The sequence below is a fragment of the Bubalus kerabau genome, chromosome 7 (assembly GCF_029407905.1).
Source record: "Bubalus kerabau isolate K-KA32 ecotype Philippines breed swamp buffalo chromosome 7, PCC_UOA_SB_1v2, whole genome shotgun sequence".
In the NCBI taxonomy this organism is placed as follows: domain Eukaryota; kingdom Metazoa; phylum Chordata; class Mammalia; order Artiodactyla; family Bovidae; genus Bubalus; species Bubalus kerabau.
This window is the reverse complement of record NC_073630.1, coordinates 75,968,127-75,987,204: the sequence shown is the minus strand read 5'-3', so window position 1 is coordinate 75,987,204 and position 19,078 is coordinate 75,968,127. Positions and strand designations below refer to the sequence as shown.

The 19,078-nt window shown below is 37.1% G+C and overlaps 2 protein-coding genes across 11 annotated transcripts in view; one reads left to right on the top strand and one right to left on the bottom strand.

Annotated features, from left to right (window-relative positions):
* Positions 1 to 4,848, bottom strand: part of PAICS (phosphoribosylaminoimidazole carboxylase and phosphoribosylaminoimidazolesuccinocarboxamide synthase) — a 44,529-nt gene extending 39,681 nt beyond the window's left edge. For 2 of the 5 annotated variants that reach the window (XM_055588650.1, XM_055588651.1), the window contains exons 1-2: positions 4,358 to 4,833; positions 1 to 87 (exon numbers count right to left, since the gene is read on the bottom strand). In XM_055588650.1, the coding sequence (XP_055444625.1) occupies positions 1 to 87; positions 4,358 to 4,739 (469 nt within the window). In that variant the 5' untranslated portion in view covers positions 4,740 to 4,833. Of the gene's footprint in view, positions 88 to 4,357 lie in introns of all 5 variants that reach the window. The other 3 variants (XM_055588653.1, XM_055588649.1, XM_055588652.1) reach the window with 3 other exon arrangements.
* PPAT (phosphoribosyl pyrophosphate amidotransferase) overlaps positions 1 to 18,668 on the top strand; it is a 38,961-nt gene extending 20,293 nt beyond the window's left edge. Inside the window, exons 2-12 of one of the 6 annotated variants that reach the window (XM_055588656.1) lie at positions 4,163 to 4,240; positions 6,342 to 6,408; positions 10,546 to 10,752; positions 11,769 to 11,881; positions 11,985 to 12,130; positions 12,785 to 12,857; positions 13,605 to 13,756; positions 14,438 to 14,565; positions 15,413 to 15,634; positions 16,941 to 17,061; positions 18,295 to 18,668. In XM_055588656.1, the coding sequence (XP_055444631.1) occupies positions 4,163 to 4,240; positions 6,342 to 6,408; positions 10,546 to 10,752; positions 11,769 to 11,881; positions 11,985 to 12,130; positions 12,785 to 12,857; positions 13,605 to 13,756; positions 14,438 to 14,565; positions 15,413 to 15,634; positions 16,941 to 17,061; positions 18,295 to 18,557 (1,570 nt within the window). In that variant the 3' untranslated portion in view covers positions 18,558 to 18,668. Of the gene's footprint in view, positions 1 to 4,162; positions 4,241 to 4,953; positions 5,111 to 6,341; positions 6,409 to 10,545; positions 10,753 to 11,768; positions 11,882 to 11,984; positions 12,131 to 12,784; positions 12,858 to 13,604; positions 13,757 to 14,437; positions 14,566 to 15,412; positions 15,635 to 16,940; positions 17,062 to 18,294 lie in introns of those variants that run through there. The other 5 variants (XM_055588658.1, XM_055588660.1, XM_055588659.1 and 2 more) reach the window with 5 other exon arrangements.
* The last annotated feature ends 410 nt before the right edge of the window (positions 18,669 to 19,078 follow it).

Sequence of the window (19,078 nt, the reverse complement as noted above, 5' to 3'; positions counted from 1 at the left end):
CTAGTTCCATTGGTCTGACTTGAGAAACCAAAAGTAAAGGATTTCCTGAGATGTCTTCCTTGTCTTCTGATGTAACTGACATTTTGCCTGAAAAGAGAGAATTCCTTTTAGAAATAAGTGCCAAGGAAAATTAAAATTGGATTAACAACTGATAACGCTAATAGTTTTAGTTGAATATGATCATATTCATGAAGGATCATAGATTTATGATAGATGTTTTTTAAAATAGTGGTATAATATGGTTGAAATATCTGTGTATATAAAGAGAAATCTAACTTCCTCCATTCTGTTCTGACATTTTGAGCATCCCCAAGCATTGAAGTTTCTGAGGATGGTCGCAGTTAGTTTTCAAGTTAAGCTATGTCTTTAAAGTGAGATATTTTTTCATTTTTGTATTTTAGGTGCCTCAACATAGTAGGCCCTTTAAGTGATACTGTAATGTGAAAGAGAAATCCTGCAATGCGATAAAGTAAAAGAACTCTGCCAACCTTAAAAGATGAAGATGTCCCTCCTTGATTATATCATTTCCATATGTTTTTCTGCTGCTGCTGCTAAGTTGCTTCAGTCATGTCCAACTTTTGGCGACCCCATGGACTGCAGCCCACCAGGCTCCTCCGTCCATGGGATTTTCCAGAATACTGGAGTGGGGTGCCATTGCCTTCTCCCATGTTTTTCTAATGCTGTTTTACTAACAGAATTAGCATTATATTTTACATGAATGAGATCAAATGTTAGGTATGATTTTAATATCATAAACATTCACTTAAAATCACTATTTACCACTATAATTACAAGGTATTCCATTAAAGAATAAGAAAAGGAATACTGTTTATCATCTTAAAGATTATATTGGGGATTCTTATATTAAAAGAGAAAAGTAAAAAATAAGGGAAGTCTCAATGATTTCAAGTGGCATGGTGGTTTAGTCACTAAGTTGTGTCTTACTTTTGCAACCCCATGAACTGGGAACCTACCAGGCTCCTCTGTCCATGGGATTCTCCAGGAAAGAATACTGGAGTGGGTTACCATACCCTTCTTGAGGGAATTTTCCCGACCCAGGAATCCAACCCAGGTCTCCTACATTGCAGGCAGATTCTTTACCGACTGAGCTACAAAGGAAGCCCGTAATTCAATTAAAGTGGCATAGTTACATAAATTTAAAAGGGCTTCCCAGGTGGCACTAGTGGTAAAGAACCCACCTGCCAGTACAGGAGACAATAAGAAACATGGGTTCAATCCCTGGGTTGGGAAGATCCCCTGGAGGAGGGCATGGCAACCCACTCCAGTATTCTTGCCTTGAGAATCCCATTTGACAGGGGAGCCTGGTGGGCTACAGTCCATGGAGTCACACAGAGTCAGACATAACTGAAGCGACTTAGCACAAAGCACATGCACATGATTTTAAAAATTGTCATTTTAAAGTTGAGTTTCACAATTATTTGAGGCTAAGTTGCAGTTAGGGAATGTTTTTGATTTAGTTGGGAATATGGAAAATAAAAATCTTAAATTACATAAGAACTCTGTTTAGAGAGAAGAAAAGATACTGACATCCTCAGGTAATTTATCGACTGAGCTTGATGAGAACAGCAAGGAAAGGTAGGGCTTACTATTCTTTTATCTGCTTTAGGGCCTGCTTCTGTTTATTGAAAAGGTCTTAGAGCTGAACATACAGGTGGGGGCAAAAAAGAAATACCTCTCTCCACCTTCTTCAGGAAATTTTTTTCCCTCAGGTTGATCGTTCCTAGCAAGAATCCCAAAATTGTATGCAGGGGACCCACACGGTGGAGATTTTAAATCGAAACCCTTAAATCATTATTCTTAATGCATTTGTATACAGTAAGAAAAGGGAAAGAGTGGAAATTGGTCATTGAAGGAATGTGATACAGCAGCAGTAGGCCAAAGGTATTCTGAGATTGAGGATGATTATAGTTTTTAGAAGATGAAGCCTCTTAGAGTCCTTTCCCAAGGCTTAGTCAAGCTACCTGCTACCTAACAAAAGGGACTGATCCTCTGTCCTTGAAAGAGGACGCCTTGCATGAAACAGGTTGATCCCAACAGTAGAAAACACACATTCACTTCCTTGCCTTCTTTTTACCATACACCAATAAAAATTCTGCTGGTTCCATCTTGGAAAAACCAGAAGATGTCATAAATGAATCAGAATTGGAGAAAGAAGGGCTCTCTAAGCCTTAGAAGGGCTTCCCTTGGGGCTCAGCTGGTAAAGAATCCGCCTGCAACGTGGGAGCTCTGGGTTTGATCCCTGGGTTGGGAAGATTCCCTGGAGAAGGGAAAGGCTACCCACTCCAATATTCTTGCCTGGAGAATTTCATGGACTGTATGGTCCATGGGGTCGCAAAGAGTCGGACACGACTGAGCGACTTTCACTTCACTTCACTTAAAGCCTTAGAAAAGAAGCTATTTGACTATGTTAAAACTTTTGACTTTTGTGGGTGAAATAAAAATCAGCCAAAACTGTAAGGTGAAAGGAAGTCATGCAAATTTTTCTAAGACCTTAACTGACATGAACAGTCAGTTCATAAAATTGAATAAATATATATAAAATGTTCCACAGCACTTTTAATTAAACAAATGCAAAGTAAACAGTTATTGATTGCATACACTGTTATATGTGGCTATGCATTTATTAGATTAGCATAGTAAGTAAATAAGTGTTAGTCGCTCAGTCGTGTCCAACTCTTTGTGACCCCATGGACTGTAGTCCACCAAGCTCCTCTGTCCATGGAATTCTCCAGGCAAGAATACTGGAGTGGGTTGCCATTTTCTTCTCCAAGGGATCTTCCCAATTAGGGATCGAACCCTGGTCTCCTACATTGCAGGCAGATTCTTTACCACCGAGCCACCAGGGAAGCCCCAGATGAGCATACTCCATTATTTATTAAATCAGCAAAGTCTCCCCCCGCACCACCCCCTTCTACAAAAGGTACAGTTTCATTGTTAAAGTACAGTTCTTTTGGAAAGAAGTTACTTTAGTAATAGGTTTCAAAGTAATCATACCCCACACGTTGACTGGAAATTGAACTTCTGGTAGTCTATCCTACTGGGATAATTGTAAATTGCATAAAAAATAATTGGTTGTAGGAAATTCCCTGGTGTCCCAGTGGTTAGGCCTTGGCTCTTTCACTGCTGGGGCCTAGATTCAGTCCCTGGTTCAGGAACTAAGACCCCACAAGCTGTGCAGCAGGGAAGAGGTAGTAGATTATACCATATATAAGGGGGAAATGACAGTAGATACCACAGATTTTGACACAGCTGAACAACTCAGCACACACAACAGCACAGATTTTGAACTAAACAACTCTGCCCTAAAAATAGCAACTCTGGGACTTCCTGGTGGTTCAGTGGCTGGGGGACTGGGCTCCACCCCAGGTCAGAGAACTAGATCCCATCTGCAGAAACTAAGAGTTCACATGCTGCGACTATCAAAGATGATGAGTGCAGCAAGTAAGACCTGGTGCAGCCAAAATAAATTTTTTTTTAAAATGAAAACTACTACAACTCACTGTTAGCTCAAATGATGGTTAGTATTTTGTAGCAATGAAGTATTTTTTAAATAAGGTATGTACAATTTTTTAGACTACAGCATAGTGTAATATAAATTTTATATACACTCAGTTCAGTTCAGTCTCTCAGTCATGTCCGACTCTTTGCAACCCCATGGACTGCAGCACGCCAGGCTTTCCTGTCCAAAAAGTCTGTATGACTTGGCTTTGTTGGGATATTTGCTTTATTGCAGAGATCTAGAACCCAACGCACAATATCCTCAAGGTATGTCAGTATTTAAATAATTTAAACATAAATAATTTAACCTATCAAATCTATGTTTTACTTTCTGTTAAAATGGAGATGTTCTTCCAAACTAGTAATGACATTTTTTATCAGTTACTAGTATTTTAGTGCTTTTGTTTATAAATTTAGGAAAGTGGGAACATTAATATAGAGCAGAAAGTTCTGTCTTATTTTGGACCTGGGAAAACAACAGTTGAGCAATACCTATATATTTTTTTCAGTACTCATAAAATTAAGATTAAAAATACTTTCAGAACCCAATCTATTTTCCAAAAACCATATCAGACATGAGTAAGGAGCAGTTGGCATTAACAGTTGGTACCATTTTAATGTGTTTGTTTTTTTTATTTTACAGATTTTTTGAATGGTGGCATTATTTCAATTATTTTTTAAAATTAATTTTTACCTTGTGCAAAATAGCATATACATACAGGTCAGTTGTTTTTCTTACCCTTGATATTTCAGGCTATATTTATCATATGAACTCAGAAGTCTGGTTCTCTTTCGGTTTGTTAGGTAAAAACAAAAGAATGGTACTTTTTCTTTTTACCTTCGGTGGTCTCTGGGGCTGCACTTGGGCTCAGCGTTGCCAGGCACATGTCATTTGCATCTTCCTCTGTTAATGGTGTGGCAGGTTCATACTGCAGGATGGCATCCAAATCATGGAAGAACTTCATAGTTTTAGAGCTGTCTCCAGAGTTGAGGGCATATTTAACTGTTCTGTATTCATATTTGAGATTTTTGTACTTTGCCCGGCACTGTTTCCAATCTCTGTATACTCCTAGTGCTCGCAGCCTTTTAGCAATGTAAATAAATATTCCTTTATTTCTCAGTGTTCCATAAAGTTGTTTTCGTATATTTTTTTCTGCCCAGACACTTAGCAAAGCTTTAACCTCTTCCTCAGTCCAGTGCTTTCCTGCTCCACTCTCCATGTTGAAAGTGACCTGGAAATGATTCACTATTTCTAGCCAAGGTTTTGTTTCCTAGGAAACCAGACGGCTGGTTGTCAATAAGCTGTGAAGAGCTGAAAGGATCTAGTTTAACTGGTTCAAGCTGCCCTAGGGGAGTAACTTGAGAACCTGCCAAATAAGCAGGCTTCCTGATTAAAGAAGCCTGGACCTAAAAGATCCCTGAGGTTACTCATTTCAGCTTTAAAGAACAAATTACCCGTGAGACAAAAGGGAAAGAAAACCTTTTTTGTGTTTGTTTATTTCTAATTTAGTATATGATTGTTGATTTTTTGCTTGTTTGTTTTGGAAATGGTTGGCAGAGGTTCTTTCTGCCACAAAGGTTTGTGACTAAGGTATTTTTTTTCCCTCTGATATGAATCACTTAGTTCTTCTGACATTGGTTAACCGAAGACCACATGATTTAACCAAATAAATTAATCTTAAGTCACAAATTATTCAGTTGTATAGGATGTATAGTATTATGCATGTCTGTTTTCAGCATAATAGTTCATGGTATTTAATGCATTGGTAATTTAGCAAAATTACTTCACTTTTAATTTTCTAGATTTTTACTTTGCAAATGCATTTAATGTTGTAGTTTCTCTTGTCATTAAAATGCCTATTATAATTTTAGAAAAGATCCTTTCTACCAAATAAATCATGTTAGTAATTGTTAATGTATGTATGGTAGAGATTTACTTTTATTTCTACCCTGATACATATTCTTTGGAACAAAAATTTGTTAACAAACACCTAGTATTTATAGCACATGTTCAGAACTACTAAAAATTGTTAAGTAGTGGAGCTTTTAGTTTATCTTTTGAGTTTATACTCCACCGTGGTGCAGATGCTTTAAAGTCTTACCAGTGTGCTACCCTACTGAGCTAGAAACCTAGCTTCTGGCTTTCTCTGTATCCTCACCTGATAGCACTAAGTCAGGAAATGAGATACAGAGTGCCTGATCAGCTTAGGGCTTTTTGAAGCAGCATTTGTTTTTTGATGAAAAAAGAGATAGTTATTTGTCAGAAGAAATTTGGGAAGTGCAAAAAAGCAAAACAAAACAAAAAAAATGTTATGATTCCAGTACCCACAAACATTTTACCTGCTATTTTATTTGGGGCTTTTAATTTATATCTACATACTCAACCTTATTTAGAGGTCACCTATTAAAGAGGTTACAAGCACAGGGTCTGAAGTCAGGTTGTCTGTGTCCTAATCTTGGCCATGCCACCATTCTCTGTGTGATACTGGATGAGTTAATTCTGTTTCTTTAGTGTTGTCCTTATCTGTAAAATGTGAATAGTAATCATAGTTACTACTTCGTTGGATTGTTTTGAAAGCCTAATAAATTGGATCATTCGTATACATGCTTAAGACAGTGCCGGCTTATTAGTCATAACTCAGTCTCATCTGCTCTTCTAATCATTGTCATCATCGTGAGTGGAAGTGGCCCTGGTGCTAGTGGCATTTAATGTGTCAGACTGAGTTCATGGATGTTATTGAGAAAAGCATGTTCCATAAGATCCATTAAGAAATTTATCACTGAGGTAAATTTAACAGTTTGACACCTTTTTATCTTCACAGGGGTCAGGAGAGTGCTGGTATTGTGACCAGTGATGGAAATTCGATACCCACATTCAAAACACACAAGGTATATTTAAACATTGAAAAGTGTTGATGATAAAAGTAACAATAGTCAGAAGACAGCTAATATATAGAGGTGGAGGGGGGGACTTTGAATAAAAATAATTTGTATGTAGAAGCATAGTTGATCCTTTAACAGTATAGGAACTTATTTTGTATGTCATATGTATTGTATATAGTGTTCTACAATAAAGTAAGCTAGAGAAAAGAAAATATTATTAAAATCATAAGGAATAGAAATTATAGTACAGTACTGTCTTTGTTGGTGCAATAAGCTTATGTTGACTGTTTATAATGTAAGTTGTCGGTATCTATGTTAGTATAGTCTTAAGTTGGTACAGAACACTGTAGACGGTATACGTATTGCTAACATAGACCTCGAAAATGAAAAGATAATGTGAAAAAATTCCTGTTTAGGGTATAAAAATTCATGCATTGATAACAAAGAAATAGCAATATGATTGCTTTTTGGTTGCCTAGCCTATACACTAATAAGTGAATTGTTATAAAATATCATTACTTTATGCCAATGTAAGGCTGGGCTATCCACCTTAACACCAGTCTTGCACATAGTGTTCTACACATTGACTGCTTAGGTAACGGTGATGGTACTGACACAAAAATGTCCATATGGTTTTCACCATAGAGTTATTAGATTTTCTCACAAAGCCTCTCACACATCCACAATGCTGCTGCTGCTAAGTCACTTCAGTCATGTCCGACTCTGTGTGACCCCATAGATGGCAGCGCACCAGGCTCCCCTGTCCCTGGGATTCTCCAGGCAAGAACACTGGAGTGGGTTGCCATTTCCTTCTCCAATGCATGAACGTGAAAAGTGAAAGTGAAGTCACTCAGTCCACAATAAGATAACTTTATTAACTGTACAATATGACGGTTAATCACTGTTCATTAAATTGAAATGGATCATCATAAAGTTCTTCATCCTAGTAGTCATCGTTCATGATGAGTAGGCTGAGGAGAGGTTGGTTTTGCTGTCTCGGGTGTGGAAGGAGATAGTGGAGGTGGGAGGGGAGGCAGGCACACTGGGTGTAGCTTGATGGATACGTCATAGTTTCTGTCTCACTTACTTGCTTTTTTACTTCTCTAAACATGTTTCTGTACAATACCATCCTTCTACCCTTTGCTTTAGTTTAGTGCCCATAGAAAGGTCTATATCATAAAATAAGTCAAAAGCAGTCTTAAACAATCAGAACCCTTCTGCTGGACTGTCTGATGTCAGTTTGTTTTCTGGCACTGCTTTCTTCATGTTTTCTTCCTCATCACCTGGCACTGGTTTGAAAGCACTCATCTCCATCAGTTATTTTTAATTTTTTGCCATATCTACAATCTCTTTCATGATTTCCTTGATTAGTTCTATCGTAAATCCTGTGAAGTTATGCACAACCTCTGGACACAGTTTTCTCTGGCATGGATTTATTGTCTCAGGCTTGATGGCTTTTACAGCTTTTTTAATAATGACAACGGCATCTTCAGTGGTGTAATTCTTTCAGACTTTCATGCCGTTCTTTCTGTTAGGGTTGTCTTCCATGGCACTGACAGTCCTTTCCATAGAGTACCATGTGTAATGAGCCTTGAAAGTCCTTATGATCCCCTGACATCGAGGCTGAATGAGAGATGTCGTGTTTGGGAGCAAGCAGATCGCTTCAACCACTTGGCTTCAACACTGTTGAACTTACGGGGTTCTGAGTAGCCAAGGACATTGCCCAATATCAACAGAACTTTAAAAAGCAGTGCTTTACTGGCAGGGTACTTCCTGACTTCAGGAATAAAGCATCAGTGAATGGTACCAATCCAGAAAAAGAGTTCATGTTGTGCAGGCTTTATGGTTCAATCATGAGTTAGAAGACTAGCAGCTGCTGTTTATCCTTTCCCTTCAAGGTTCAGGGGTTCGAAACCTATAGATAAGGGCAGTCCTAATTATAAACACTACTGCATTTGCATAAAACCGGAGAGTTAGTCCATCCTTTCCAGCCTTAAATCTTGATATTTTTTAAGCCAAACTTCTCCCTAAAAATCTCCAGCCATCCTTCACTGACATTTAATTCTCCAGCTTTAGATCCTTCACCTTCCTTTTGCATTGTCATCATTTAAATAACTACACTTTTTCTCAAATCTTATTAAATAGGTATGCCTTTCTTATAGCCATCCTGAACCCACCTAAGAGCTGCATTTTCAATATGAGATAAAAGAGTGTTTCGCAAAAAGGACATAGTGTTTGTGCCAGCTGGTCTAGCTGCAACAATGGCTTCATGTGTTTCCCTTTCTTTTTTTTACAATGGTCTTTATGCTGGATTCATTATCTTGAAATGGCAGGGCCACCACAGCTGTAGGCCACAGTCTACAGTAGACCTCAAGCAATGCACCTTTTTCTTGTCAAGTCACGGCTTTACTTCTTGAGAGCACTTCCAGTGTCACTAGTGTCGCTTTGTATGAGTCCTGTGGTGGTACTCAAGGTTCAGTATTGCACTGAACACGAAGCAAAATACTCAATAACTGGGAGAGGAGACTTTTCACTACAGTAAGCAACTTGACGTAGAGATGAGTGGCTCACCCAGAGGTGATTAACATCAGATGGCATACTTGCATTCAAGTGGATACTTGCAACACTTGAACTCCCCACAATATTAGCAGCAGGTGGCTCCAAAATAATATCAGTAGTGCAGTATGGACTGCAGTTCATTTTATGCAGTTACTTAATACTGTGCCCTTATGCTTGTTTACATTTCTTGAAAAAGCAAATAGCACCATTTATGGTTTGTGTTTTTTGTGTGAATAAGTTTTGATAAATGTTAACATTTTATAATAGGTTTCTGTATATTTTTATGGTAGTAAATGATAAAATAGATTAGTATCTACAAATATTTTATGCATCCATGACATACTCAGTTTCTTAAATTTTTTACTCTAGGCTACATGGCTCACTGTATTTTTATATCATGGCTAACCTCCAAAAGTTTTTTTCTGATATATTTATTGGAAAAAAAAATCCATGAATAAGTGGACCTGTGCAGTCCAAGCTGTATTGTTCAAGGGTCAACGTTTTTATTTGTTCTTCTATGGTGCATTTCTCTCCCAGTGATAATTTGCTAGATTGACTCAGACAAGTTATCATTTATTTGAATACTTTAACATACTTTGAATTTAAAATTATAATTTAGTTGATTATAGTTGACAAATGTTACCACTTAGTACATCTGTTCTTCAATGTTTTATCAAGAAGTATCATATGAAACGGAGAAGGCAATGGCACCCCACTCCAGTTCTCTTGCCTGGAAAATCCCATGGACAGAGGAGCCTGGTGGGCTACAGTCCATGGGGTCGCTAAAAGTCGGACACGACTGAGCGACTTCACTTTCACTTTTCACTTTCATGCATTGGAGAAGGAAATGGCAACCCACTCCAGTGTTCTTGCCTGGAGAATCCCAGGGACAGGGGAGCCTGGTGGGCTGCTGTCTCTGGGGTCGCACAGAGTCAGACACGACTGAAGTGACTTAGCAGCATCATATGAAACAGGTGACTCAGTAGGTAAAGAATCTGCCTGCAGTGCAGGAGAGTTGGGTTCAATCCCTGGGTCAGGAAGATCCACAGGAGAAGGGGTTGGCTACCCATTCCAGTGTTCTTGCCTGGAGAATTCCATGGACAGAGGAGCCTGGAGGGCCATAGTCCATGAGATGGCAAAAGAGTCAGACACGACTTAGTGACTAAACAACAATCTTATAAAACAAGCATGATTAATTTTGTTATATGAATTCCACCACAGATATATATTTTAATGCTTTACAGTTCTTACAATTAGGTTAGTTTTTTGTTTTGTTTTGTTTTGTTTTGTTTTGTTTTAAGATTAGAATTCTGAAGCACAGGGAAATTAAGTGAACTTTGTTTTCTAATTTGGAATTGTCTGAGCAGAAGCTTATAACAGTGCTGCTGCTGCTGCTGCTGCTGCTGCTAAGTCACTTCAGTCATGTTCGACTCGGTGCGACCCCATAGACGGCAGCCCACCAGGCTCCCCGGTCCCTGGGATTCTCCAGGCAAGAACACTGGAGTGGGGTGCCATTGCCTTCTCCAATAACAGTGCTACTAGTGTTTTTTTTCCTAAGATGAGCTTTTATTTTGACTTTGCAAGGGAATGGGTCTTGTAAATCACGTATTTACTGAAGACAATTTGAAGAAATTATATACTTCAAATCTTGGAATTGGACACACAAGGTATGCCACAACAGGAAACTGTGAATTAGAAAATTGCCAGCCCTTTGTTGTTGAAACACTTCATGGAAAAATAGCTGTGGCACATAATGGCGAATTAGTTAATGCTGCGCGCTTAAGGAAAAAGGTAAGGGTGTTTTTTCTTTAATGCTTTTTTCATGATTGTGATAAATTATTGAAAAGAAGTATGGAGGATCTTGGTAAAGTGTATTATCTTGTTGTTGCCACCTGTTACCTAATTGCAAAGAACAACTGTAACAGAATTACGCGGAGTACTTGTTCTCATTACAAATTCTAAGATATTCCCCCCAGAGTCTGGGGTGGGAATGAGGTGGCTTAATCCGCAGTGTAATATGCTCCTGAGGTGATTCTGATGCATTGTTTTGGAATAGTGATTTGGAAAACTGATTGAATTATTCCCAGAACTTTGTCCTACCCTCTTCTTAGGCTCTGGCATTGTCATTGTAATAATACAGTTTTTTGCTATGAAATGAAAACAAATTTTTTATTCAATCAAAAATATAAATATGAAGTAAAAATTATTTTAAAACTCACTCTTTAGAGATCACCACCAAAAGTTCAATTACAAACAACACCTTGTTCATTATTTCTAGACCTAACCCCTTAGGCAGGTACTCAGCTTCATCTCAGCACATTTCACTGCATCGGGGCTGATCAGTGAGGGTAGGTAGCCACCATCACCACCGCCAGCAAACCTGGGCTGAAAGTCCCTACTGCAGTGTGCCACTCTTATGGGGATGTGTCCTGTTTGTCAGGAGTGGACTGAAAAAGTTAGAACCACAATCCCAAACCCTCATGCTGTCCCCATCTGCCTCCCCACCTACCTACTGCAGGTCTACATTCCTCTAGACTTAGTTTTCAAAGGCTTTCCTGTATACCTCCTAAAGCACTTTTTTTCCCCCTGTTTGAAAAGCTTCAGAGACTTCCCATTGCCTCCAGCAGTAGATATACAGTATATTATTAGTACATTATTAAATATATATACCTACCATTGGTAGAATGCAGGATTTCATAACAGCATCCACACAATATCTGATCTCTTTCTGTGATGGCAGGCTCTTGGGTGAAGAGTGAGTTGAAGTTTCCCCTCTAATGATTATGACTTTTCTCCTTTCTAAATAGCTTCTGCGTCATGGTATTGGTCTGTCAACAAGTTCTGATAGTGAAATGATCACTCAGCTACTGGCTTATACCCCTCCTCAGGAACAAGATGACACCCCAGACTGGGTAGCTAGGTAATTATAAAAGTAGACTGAGCTTGCAGCTGTGATAATGAGACCTTTGTCTTGCATGCGTTTATAATGAAAATTATTCATTGAATTATTTAACTGATTCCAGGATTAAAAATTTAATGAAGGAAGCACCCACGGCATATTCTCTGCTTATAATGCACAAAGATGTGATTTATGCAGTCCGAGATCCCTATGGAAATCGTCCTCTATGCATTGGTCGTCTTATTCCTATTTCTGATATAAATGATAAAGGTAATGAACGTCAAAAGAAATACAATAATTTCATAATGCTTTTCCAAGTCATTGCCCTACTGTTGGCACACCCTGAAATCTTTAGGTATTAGGAACTTATTGAATAAAAAAGCTAAGTAAAAAAGAAAGAAGTGGCACTTAGTTTTTTCCTCTTTTTTAGTTACTCCAGGTAGGATGTGGGATCTTAGTTCCCTGGTCAGTAACCAAACTCGTACTCCTTGTATTGGAAGCACCAACTTTTAAACCACTGGACTGCCAGGGACGTCTTGGCACTTAGTTTTTAAAGTACATTTCCTTGAGTATTTCTGAGGATGAGCCACTTTTAATACATTTAATGGGCATTCCTGTTTTGTCCTGCCTGAACGGCCTATTCATATCCTTTGCCCAGCTTTTTCATTTGTGCAGTATGATTTCAGTGATTTTCTTTTTGACTTGTCAGATGTCTTATTCAAGCCATGAAATCATTTTGTTTGAAGGAAGCTTGCAATCTTATCTTTGGTACTAGTCAAATGAAGAGTTCTTAAAGTCATAGTCATGGATAGTGATTGAGTTCTTTTGTTTATAAAATTGGTGTTTAACTGTTCTCCTAAAATAGGTAGCCTCTTTTAAATGTCTTGAATTCAATAACTGAATTGATTGTCTTGTGATTTACAGGAAAAAAAACATCAGAAACAGAAGGATGGGTGGTGTCTTCAGAATCTTGTAGCTTTTTATCTATCGGTGCAAGGTAAATTTTGTAGCATTCAACGTAACTTTTCCATGTCAATTAAAAAAATTTTTACCTGAAAGTTTTGCTTCTGATGTCTGCAAGAACACATGCTTTTAAATGCAGTTTCTTGTGTACATTGTGCTCAGCAGTTGCACTAACATTAATGTCCTGGTTTAGTTGCTAAGTCATGTCTGACTTCTGTGAACCCATAGACTGTAGCCCACCAGGCTTCTATGTCCTTGGGATTTCCCAGGCAAGAATACTGGAGGGGATTGCCATTTCCTTCTCCAGGGCATCTTCCTAACCCAGAGATCGAATCCATGTCTCCTGCATTGGCAGGCAGATTCTTCACCACAGAACCACTAGGGAAACCCTAACGTGCCAGTAGTACCTTCTCATCCTGGAACTGGGATCTTGTTTTCAAAATACCGTGAGACTTATTTTAGAAAGGAAGAATCTCCTCAACAAGGAATAGTTATGAGCAAAAAAATTTAAGCCAGGATAAAAATGTTCTCTTTAACCTTCATTCTGTTACAAATCAATAAAATGCAGGACTTTCATTTTTTAAAATTCTAAATTCAAGTGTAGGGTAGCAGATTTATAGAAATTACTGTTGGAGGAATACTCTCTTTTTTAAGCCAATAGACTTTATATTAAATTGAACCCTTTTTCCATTATAAGGAAAGGGACTCGGTGCACTTTATAATAGATAATTAGCCTTAAGGACTGGTTTACTTCAAGTCTCCTTTAACATTGTTTCCCAAGATATTACCGTGAAGTCTTGCCTGGAGAAATTGTGGAGATATCCAGACATAAAATCCAAACTCTTGATATTATACCAAGGTCTGAAGGAAACGCAATGGCTTTCTGCATCTTTGAATATGTTTATTTTGCAAGACCAGATAGTATATTTGAAAGTAAGTAAAATATCTCTATATTGATATAAATCTGTTATCTCATTGAAACAAGAAAGTGCTTGGGCCCAAAGGCTTTGAAGGCACAGTTACACGTTGTGAAAAGATCACAGTTCCTCTGACTGTCAGATTTTTTTCCTTTTTGGAGTAAAGATTATAATTTTTAGCTATGTATTAAGGTTAATTTTTTTAATTAACTTACATTTATTTGGCTGCTTCGGGTCCTGGTTGTGGCCCCTCAGAGCTTCACTATGTCGTGTGGGATCTTTGTTGTGGTGCATGGACTCTCGGGGCAGCATGCCAGCCTCAGCAGCACGCTGGCTGTCTAGTGGCTTCAGTCGTTGCAGCAGCCTGGCTCTCTAGTTGTGGCATGAAGGCTCCAGAGCGCACGGGCTTAGCTGCTCTGCAGCATCTTAGTTCCCTGACCAGCAATTGAGTCCTCGTCCCCTGAATTGCAAGTTGAATTCTTAACTACTGGACCACTAGGGGAATCCCGAGGTTAATTTTTTTTTTTCTAAGAGTGAATTCCCTCTGATTTATGAGTTTCCACTTTAGTGTTTTTTGTCTTGCTTTTCTTTTGGTACTCAATTCTATAGAGTTCTAACAAGCTAGTTTCTTCCAATAATGATATGCTGGGCTATATTATACTAAGTAAAAATCTATTTCCTTTTCCAAATATTCTAGACCAGATGGTTTACACAGTAAGATATCGTTGTGGTCAGCAGCTGGCCATTGAAGCCCCTGTGGATGCAGATTTGGTTAGCACTGTCCCAGAATCCGCTACACCTGCTGCTCTTGGTTACGCAACAAAGGTATTTTCTCTTCATTAACACACAGTGAACTGCTTATTTAGCACTGGGATTAGAAATTCATGTATATAAAGAGAAGCTCATCAATTTATGAGTAAGGAAAAAGACATTGTTTCTTTACAAGAGTTACTTATTTTCCAGCCTTTTCATTTAGTGGCACTGTTTTTTAGCGGATCCATAAAAAATTCACCCAAAGAGGAGGAGAATGATCTCCTCATTTTAGAAAGATAACATCATACTATCTATTGAGTTTAGTGGTAATATTTACTTATTTTAAAGTACCCTCATAAGCCACTGGTGTATTCTTTCCTGCTGAGTGTGGGTAGTAATAAAGCTATTTTTTAAAATTTTGTATAATGTTCTTAGTACTATGCTTAACTGCATTTTTCATAACCAAGTAGATTATATAATTATAGTGATTCTGGGGTATAATACCCAACATTCATTGTGTTGAGAAGTTCAGTTTATGAACTTTTTAAAGAAATAATATGCATACAATATGTTCCTTTTTCTCATAGTGATTTATTCTTTGTCATGTGTTCACATTCTTAGCATTTCCTTCCAAGATAGAGAAATAACAATATGTAAGAAAGAAACATTACAAATTCTAGTAAAATGAATTGTTTTCCCACTAAGTATAAAACTTTTGATAATTTTTCTTTTTGCCTTGTCTTCCCTACAGTTTAGATAGTGAAGGAAAATTGTAATCTGATGATGGAGAGCTCAAAATTATAACTGCATTTAAAATTTTTACAGACATGTTCTAATGGAAGCATGACCTAGAGAAAACAGGGCCCTTGCGTTCTCCATATATGTACTGCTCATTGTCCTTTTATTCCTTCTCTTTTAGTGTGGGCTTCCATACGTGGAGGTGCTGTGTAAAAACCGGTATGTAGGAAGAACATTCATTCAGCCAAACATGAGGTTAAGACAACTTGGTGTTGCAAAAAAATTTGGAGTACTGTCAGACAACTTTAAAGGAAAAAGAATTGTTCTTGTAGACGATTCAATTGTGAGAGGCAATACCATCTCACCCATAATCAAGTTACTCAAAGAATCTGGTGCAAAAGAGGTAAGTAATATTAAAACACCTATGCTAAAGCACCAATAATTTACAATATGATAAAATCGGTAAAATTTTATGTTAAAATTTTTATAAACCTAATTTAAAACTAACAAATCACAAAATAGAATACTTTTAAATTTGTAGGATATTGATGACTATTTTTATGAAGATGTAGAAGCAGTCCTACTGTAATAATTTGACCCATTGGGTTATATTATCAAATCTCAAAGCTTATTCTAACTAAATACTTTAGTAATTCATATTACTAAATGAGATGTGTCATTTACTAATAGTTGATCAGATTTAGAAATAAAATCCATTGTGGAGAAAATGATATAGAAAGCAATATGACAGTCTAAGATAATTATGCTTAAGATTTCTAGCCTTTTTTAATGACGAGTTATGATTATGATACTCTCTTTGGAATTCTGTGAAAATCATGTAATGAAGACAAAGAAGTGTAAAGTTAGTTCATCACCCATACTATAGTAAAAAAAGAATAAGACACAAATAAATACAAGAACTAGAAATAGCTTATATATCTACCAGCAGGAAATGATTTGGTAAATTGATACATCAGTATGATGAAATACAATGCAACCATTAAAAACTATAAAGACTGCTAAACATGGGGAAATCTTTGCTGTTATAAGAAAGGTAAAAAGTAAATGTGGACACTGATTATAGCTTTGTAAATTTTCCTGACAAAAGTCAGAAAATAATGATAGATTAAAAAAAGTAGACAAACACAGCTCTTTGTAATAGTAAGTTTTTGGTTTTGTTTTTTTTTTAAATATCCTGGTAGGTGTTATTTTCTTTTTACGAATAAAATGGTAAAATAAGAGGTAGGCAAAAGTTCCTTTCAAGTGTTAGAAAAATGAAGGTGGTCCTAGGAATGTAATAAATGAAAAATGAGAGATCAGAAGAAAGAAATGTCCTTGTCAGTAGGTGACAGAAAGAAACAATGGGAAGCTCTGTATGAAGAGCCCTTTAAAAGTGGCTAACATTTCAGAATTCGTGTCCAGGTCACTTTAGGGTCTAGAACAGGGCTCCTCAAGTAGGATTCTTGGTCATTCTTTATGTTAATTCTAAAAGTAATTCTGACTTAACACTTGGAGGTCTGTGTGTATATCACATAATTTTTTTCTACCTATTATTTTGAAAGAAATTTTGTAGTGTGCTTTGCTGCCCATATGTTTTTAAAAATTCTATAAAACAATTTTATGTTGCATTTGCCAGTGACAGAATTTTGCATAATTGTTCTTCCAGTGAATGTCGAACTAATAAATGCATGAAATGATTTCTTTCCAAGGTACATATTCGCGTAGCTTCACCACCAATTAGATATCCATGCTTCATGGGAATAAACATACCAACAAAAGAAGAGCTTATTGCCAATAAACCAGAATTTGAGCATATTTCAGATTACCTAGGTAGGTATCAAAATTTCTATAAACGTTGATCTTTATTCATTTTTTAACAGAAAATCCAAGCTTATCAATCTTTACACTTTTCATGAAAAAGAGTGTTCAATATTTGTTAAAAGAAGACGTTATGTATGTTGAGCAGACGAACAGTGGGAGTGCCTGGTGTATATGGACACCATAGTGAGTGCTGTGATAAGAGAGCTAGGCCAGGTGAGTTTAGAGGAGAAGGAAGAAGGGCTTTCACAGCAGAGAGCCGCATATCAGTTCACATCTCCCGAAGCTCAGATCAGAAGAAAAACAAGTACTTTCACCACAGATTTCTAATAAAACAATTTGGATGTGGGTACAAATCAAAAGTGAAAAGCTTGTGTAGACTCATCATTAACAATGAGGTCAGAAGACTTGCAGATGGAGGTCATCCTGGGAAGACATTTACCTTTCAAATTCAGGTGAAGTATAAACTATAAATATCATCTACATGTTCATCCATGTATGGTATGTCCACCACATTCATTGCTTTACGGCTGGTGTTTCTCTTGACTGGTCATGCCTGGTTGTGTCTCTACCTTACCAGTTAAGTATTTTGAACATTATGCAACTGATACATTGTGAACACTCACTCTTTGCCAGGACCATATCTATATTATTGTAATAATATTATGAAAATGCTATAGTTAGTATTTCCCTTATCTGATAGATGAAAAATACAGACCTGGGAAAAGTAAATGACCTTGAGCTTAAATGTGAACCCAGATCTTCCTGACTTCAAAATCTATTATTTAAGAAAACTGACTCCTGAAGCCTTTTGAATCCATTTTAGACACAGATTCTCCAGTGCTATTTTAAATTATGTTATCCCTTAAATTCCAATTTAAAATTTTAAAAAATAATAAAGATCCTGTGTTTTATTGATGCTCCAGCCACCACCACTACCCTCCTTTTTTTATTTTAAGAGAGGCTAAAGGAGGGAATTCCCTAGCAGTCTAGTGGCTAGGACTATGAGCTCTTACTGCTGAGGGCCCAGATTCAATCCTTGGTTGAGGAGCTAAGATCCCAGAAGCCATGCAGCAAATAAATAAGTAAATAATTGAAATTAAAAAAAAATAAATTAAAAAAGAGAGGCTAAAGGAGAAATTTTTATTCTGGCTTATGTTTTTCTGTTTGTAACTATTCTCTGTTAGACAGTTCTTCCTTTCCAAAGGAAGTGTCATGACCTTTTCCCCCTCTTTCCCCCTTTAGGAGCAAACAGTGTTGTGTATCTGTCAGTAGAAGGACTGGTTTCATCTGTACAAGAAGGAACATTGAAAAAACAGAGAGTGAAAAAGCATGACATTGCGGTTCAAGAAAATGGGAATGGTCTGCAATGTTTTGAAAACAATGGTCATTGTACAAAGGAAGATATTATGATTCAAGAAAATGAGAATGGTCTGCAATGTTTTGAAAAGAATGATCATTGTACAGCTTGTCTGACTGGAAAATACCCTGTGGAATTGGAATGGTAGCTGCCAGAGGCAGACATGATATTTCAGGTCAAAAAAGTTGGTGAAGAAGCTGTAGTGGTTATACCTTCATTTACTGTTACTCAGTTGGTACAATAAATGCTTGTGCTGTAAGTTTTGAGATTTTTTTTTTTCTGAAAAGGATACCAAATTGCTATGATTTATTCAGTAATCCTGGATAAATACTTCGGTATTATGTAGGAACTTGGGTGATCCTTTCAGTTTTATTCAGTACTGTTATTTTTTAGAGATCATGTACATTTCAGATCATCAGCAGTAATGCAGCAGATAGGTGAATTTCTGTTTTAGAGAGGATTGCCAGGTATTATACTCTCACAGGTTCTTAGGAAATTTTGTGGAATGTTTAAGAGTTATTGAAATTCATTTATGGAATATTTTCATAATTGAACATTGCTAATTGCATTTCATACAACAATATGTGTTCTGTTTGGTTTTTTTCTCTCAAGCATTAGCTAGCTTGGTTAGAGAAGACAAGTGGTTAAGTGTCATTTGCCAGGTCCATG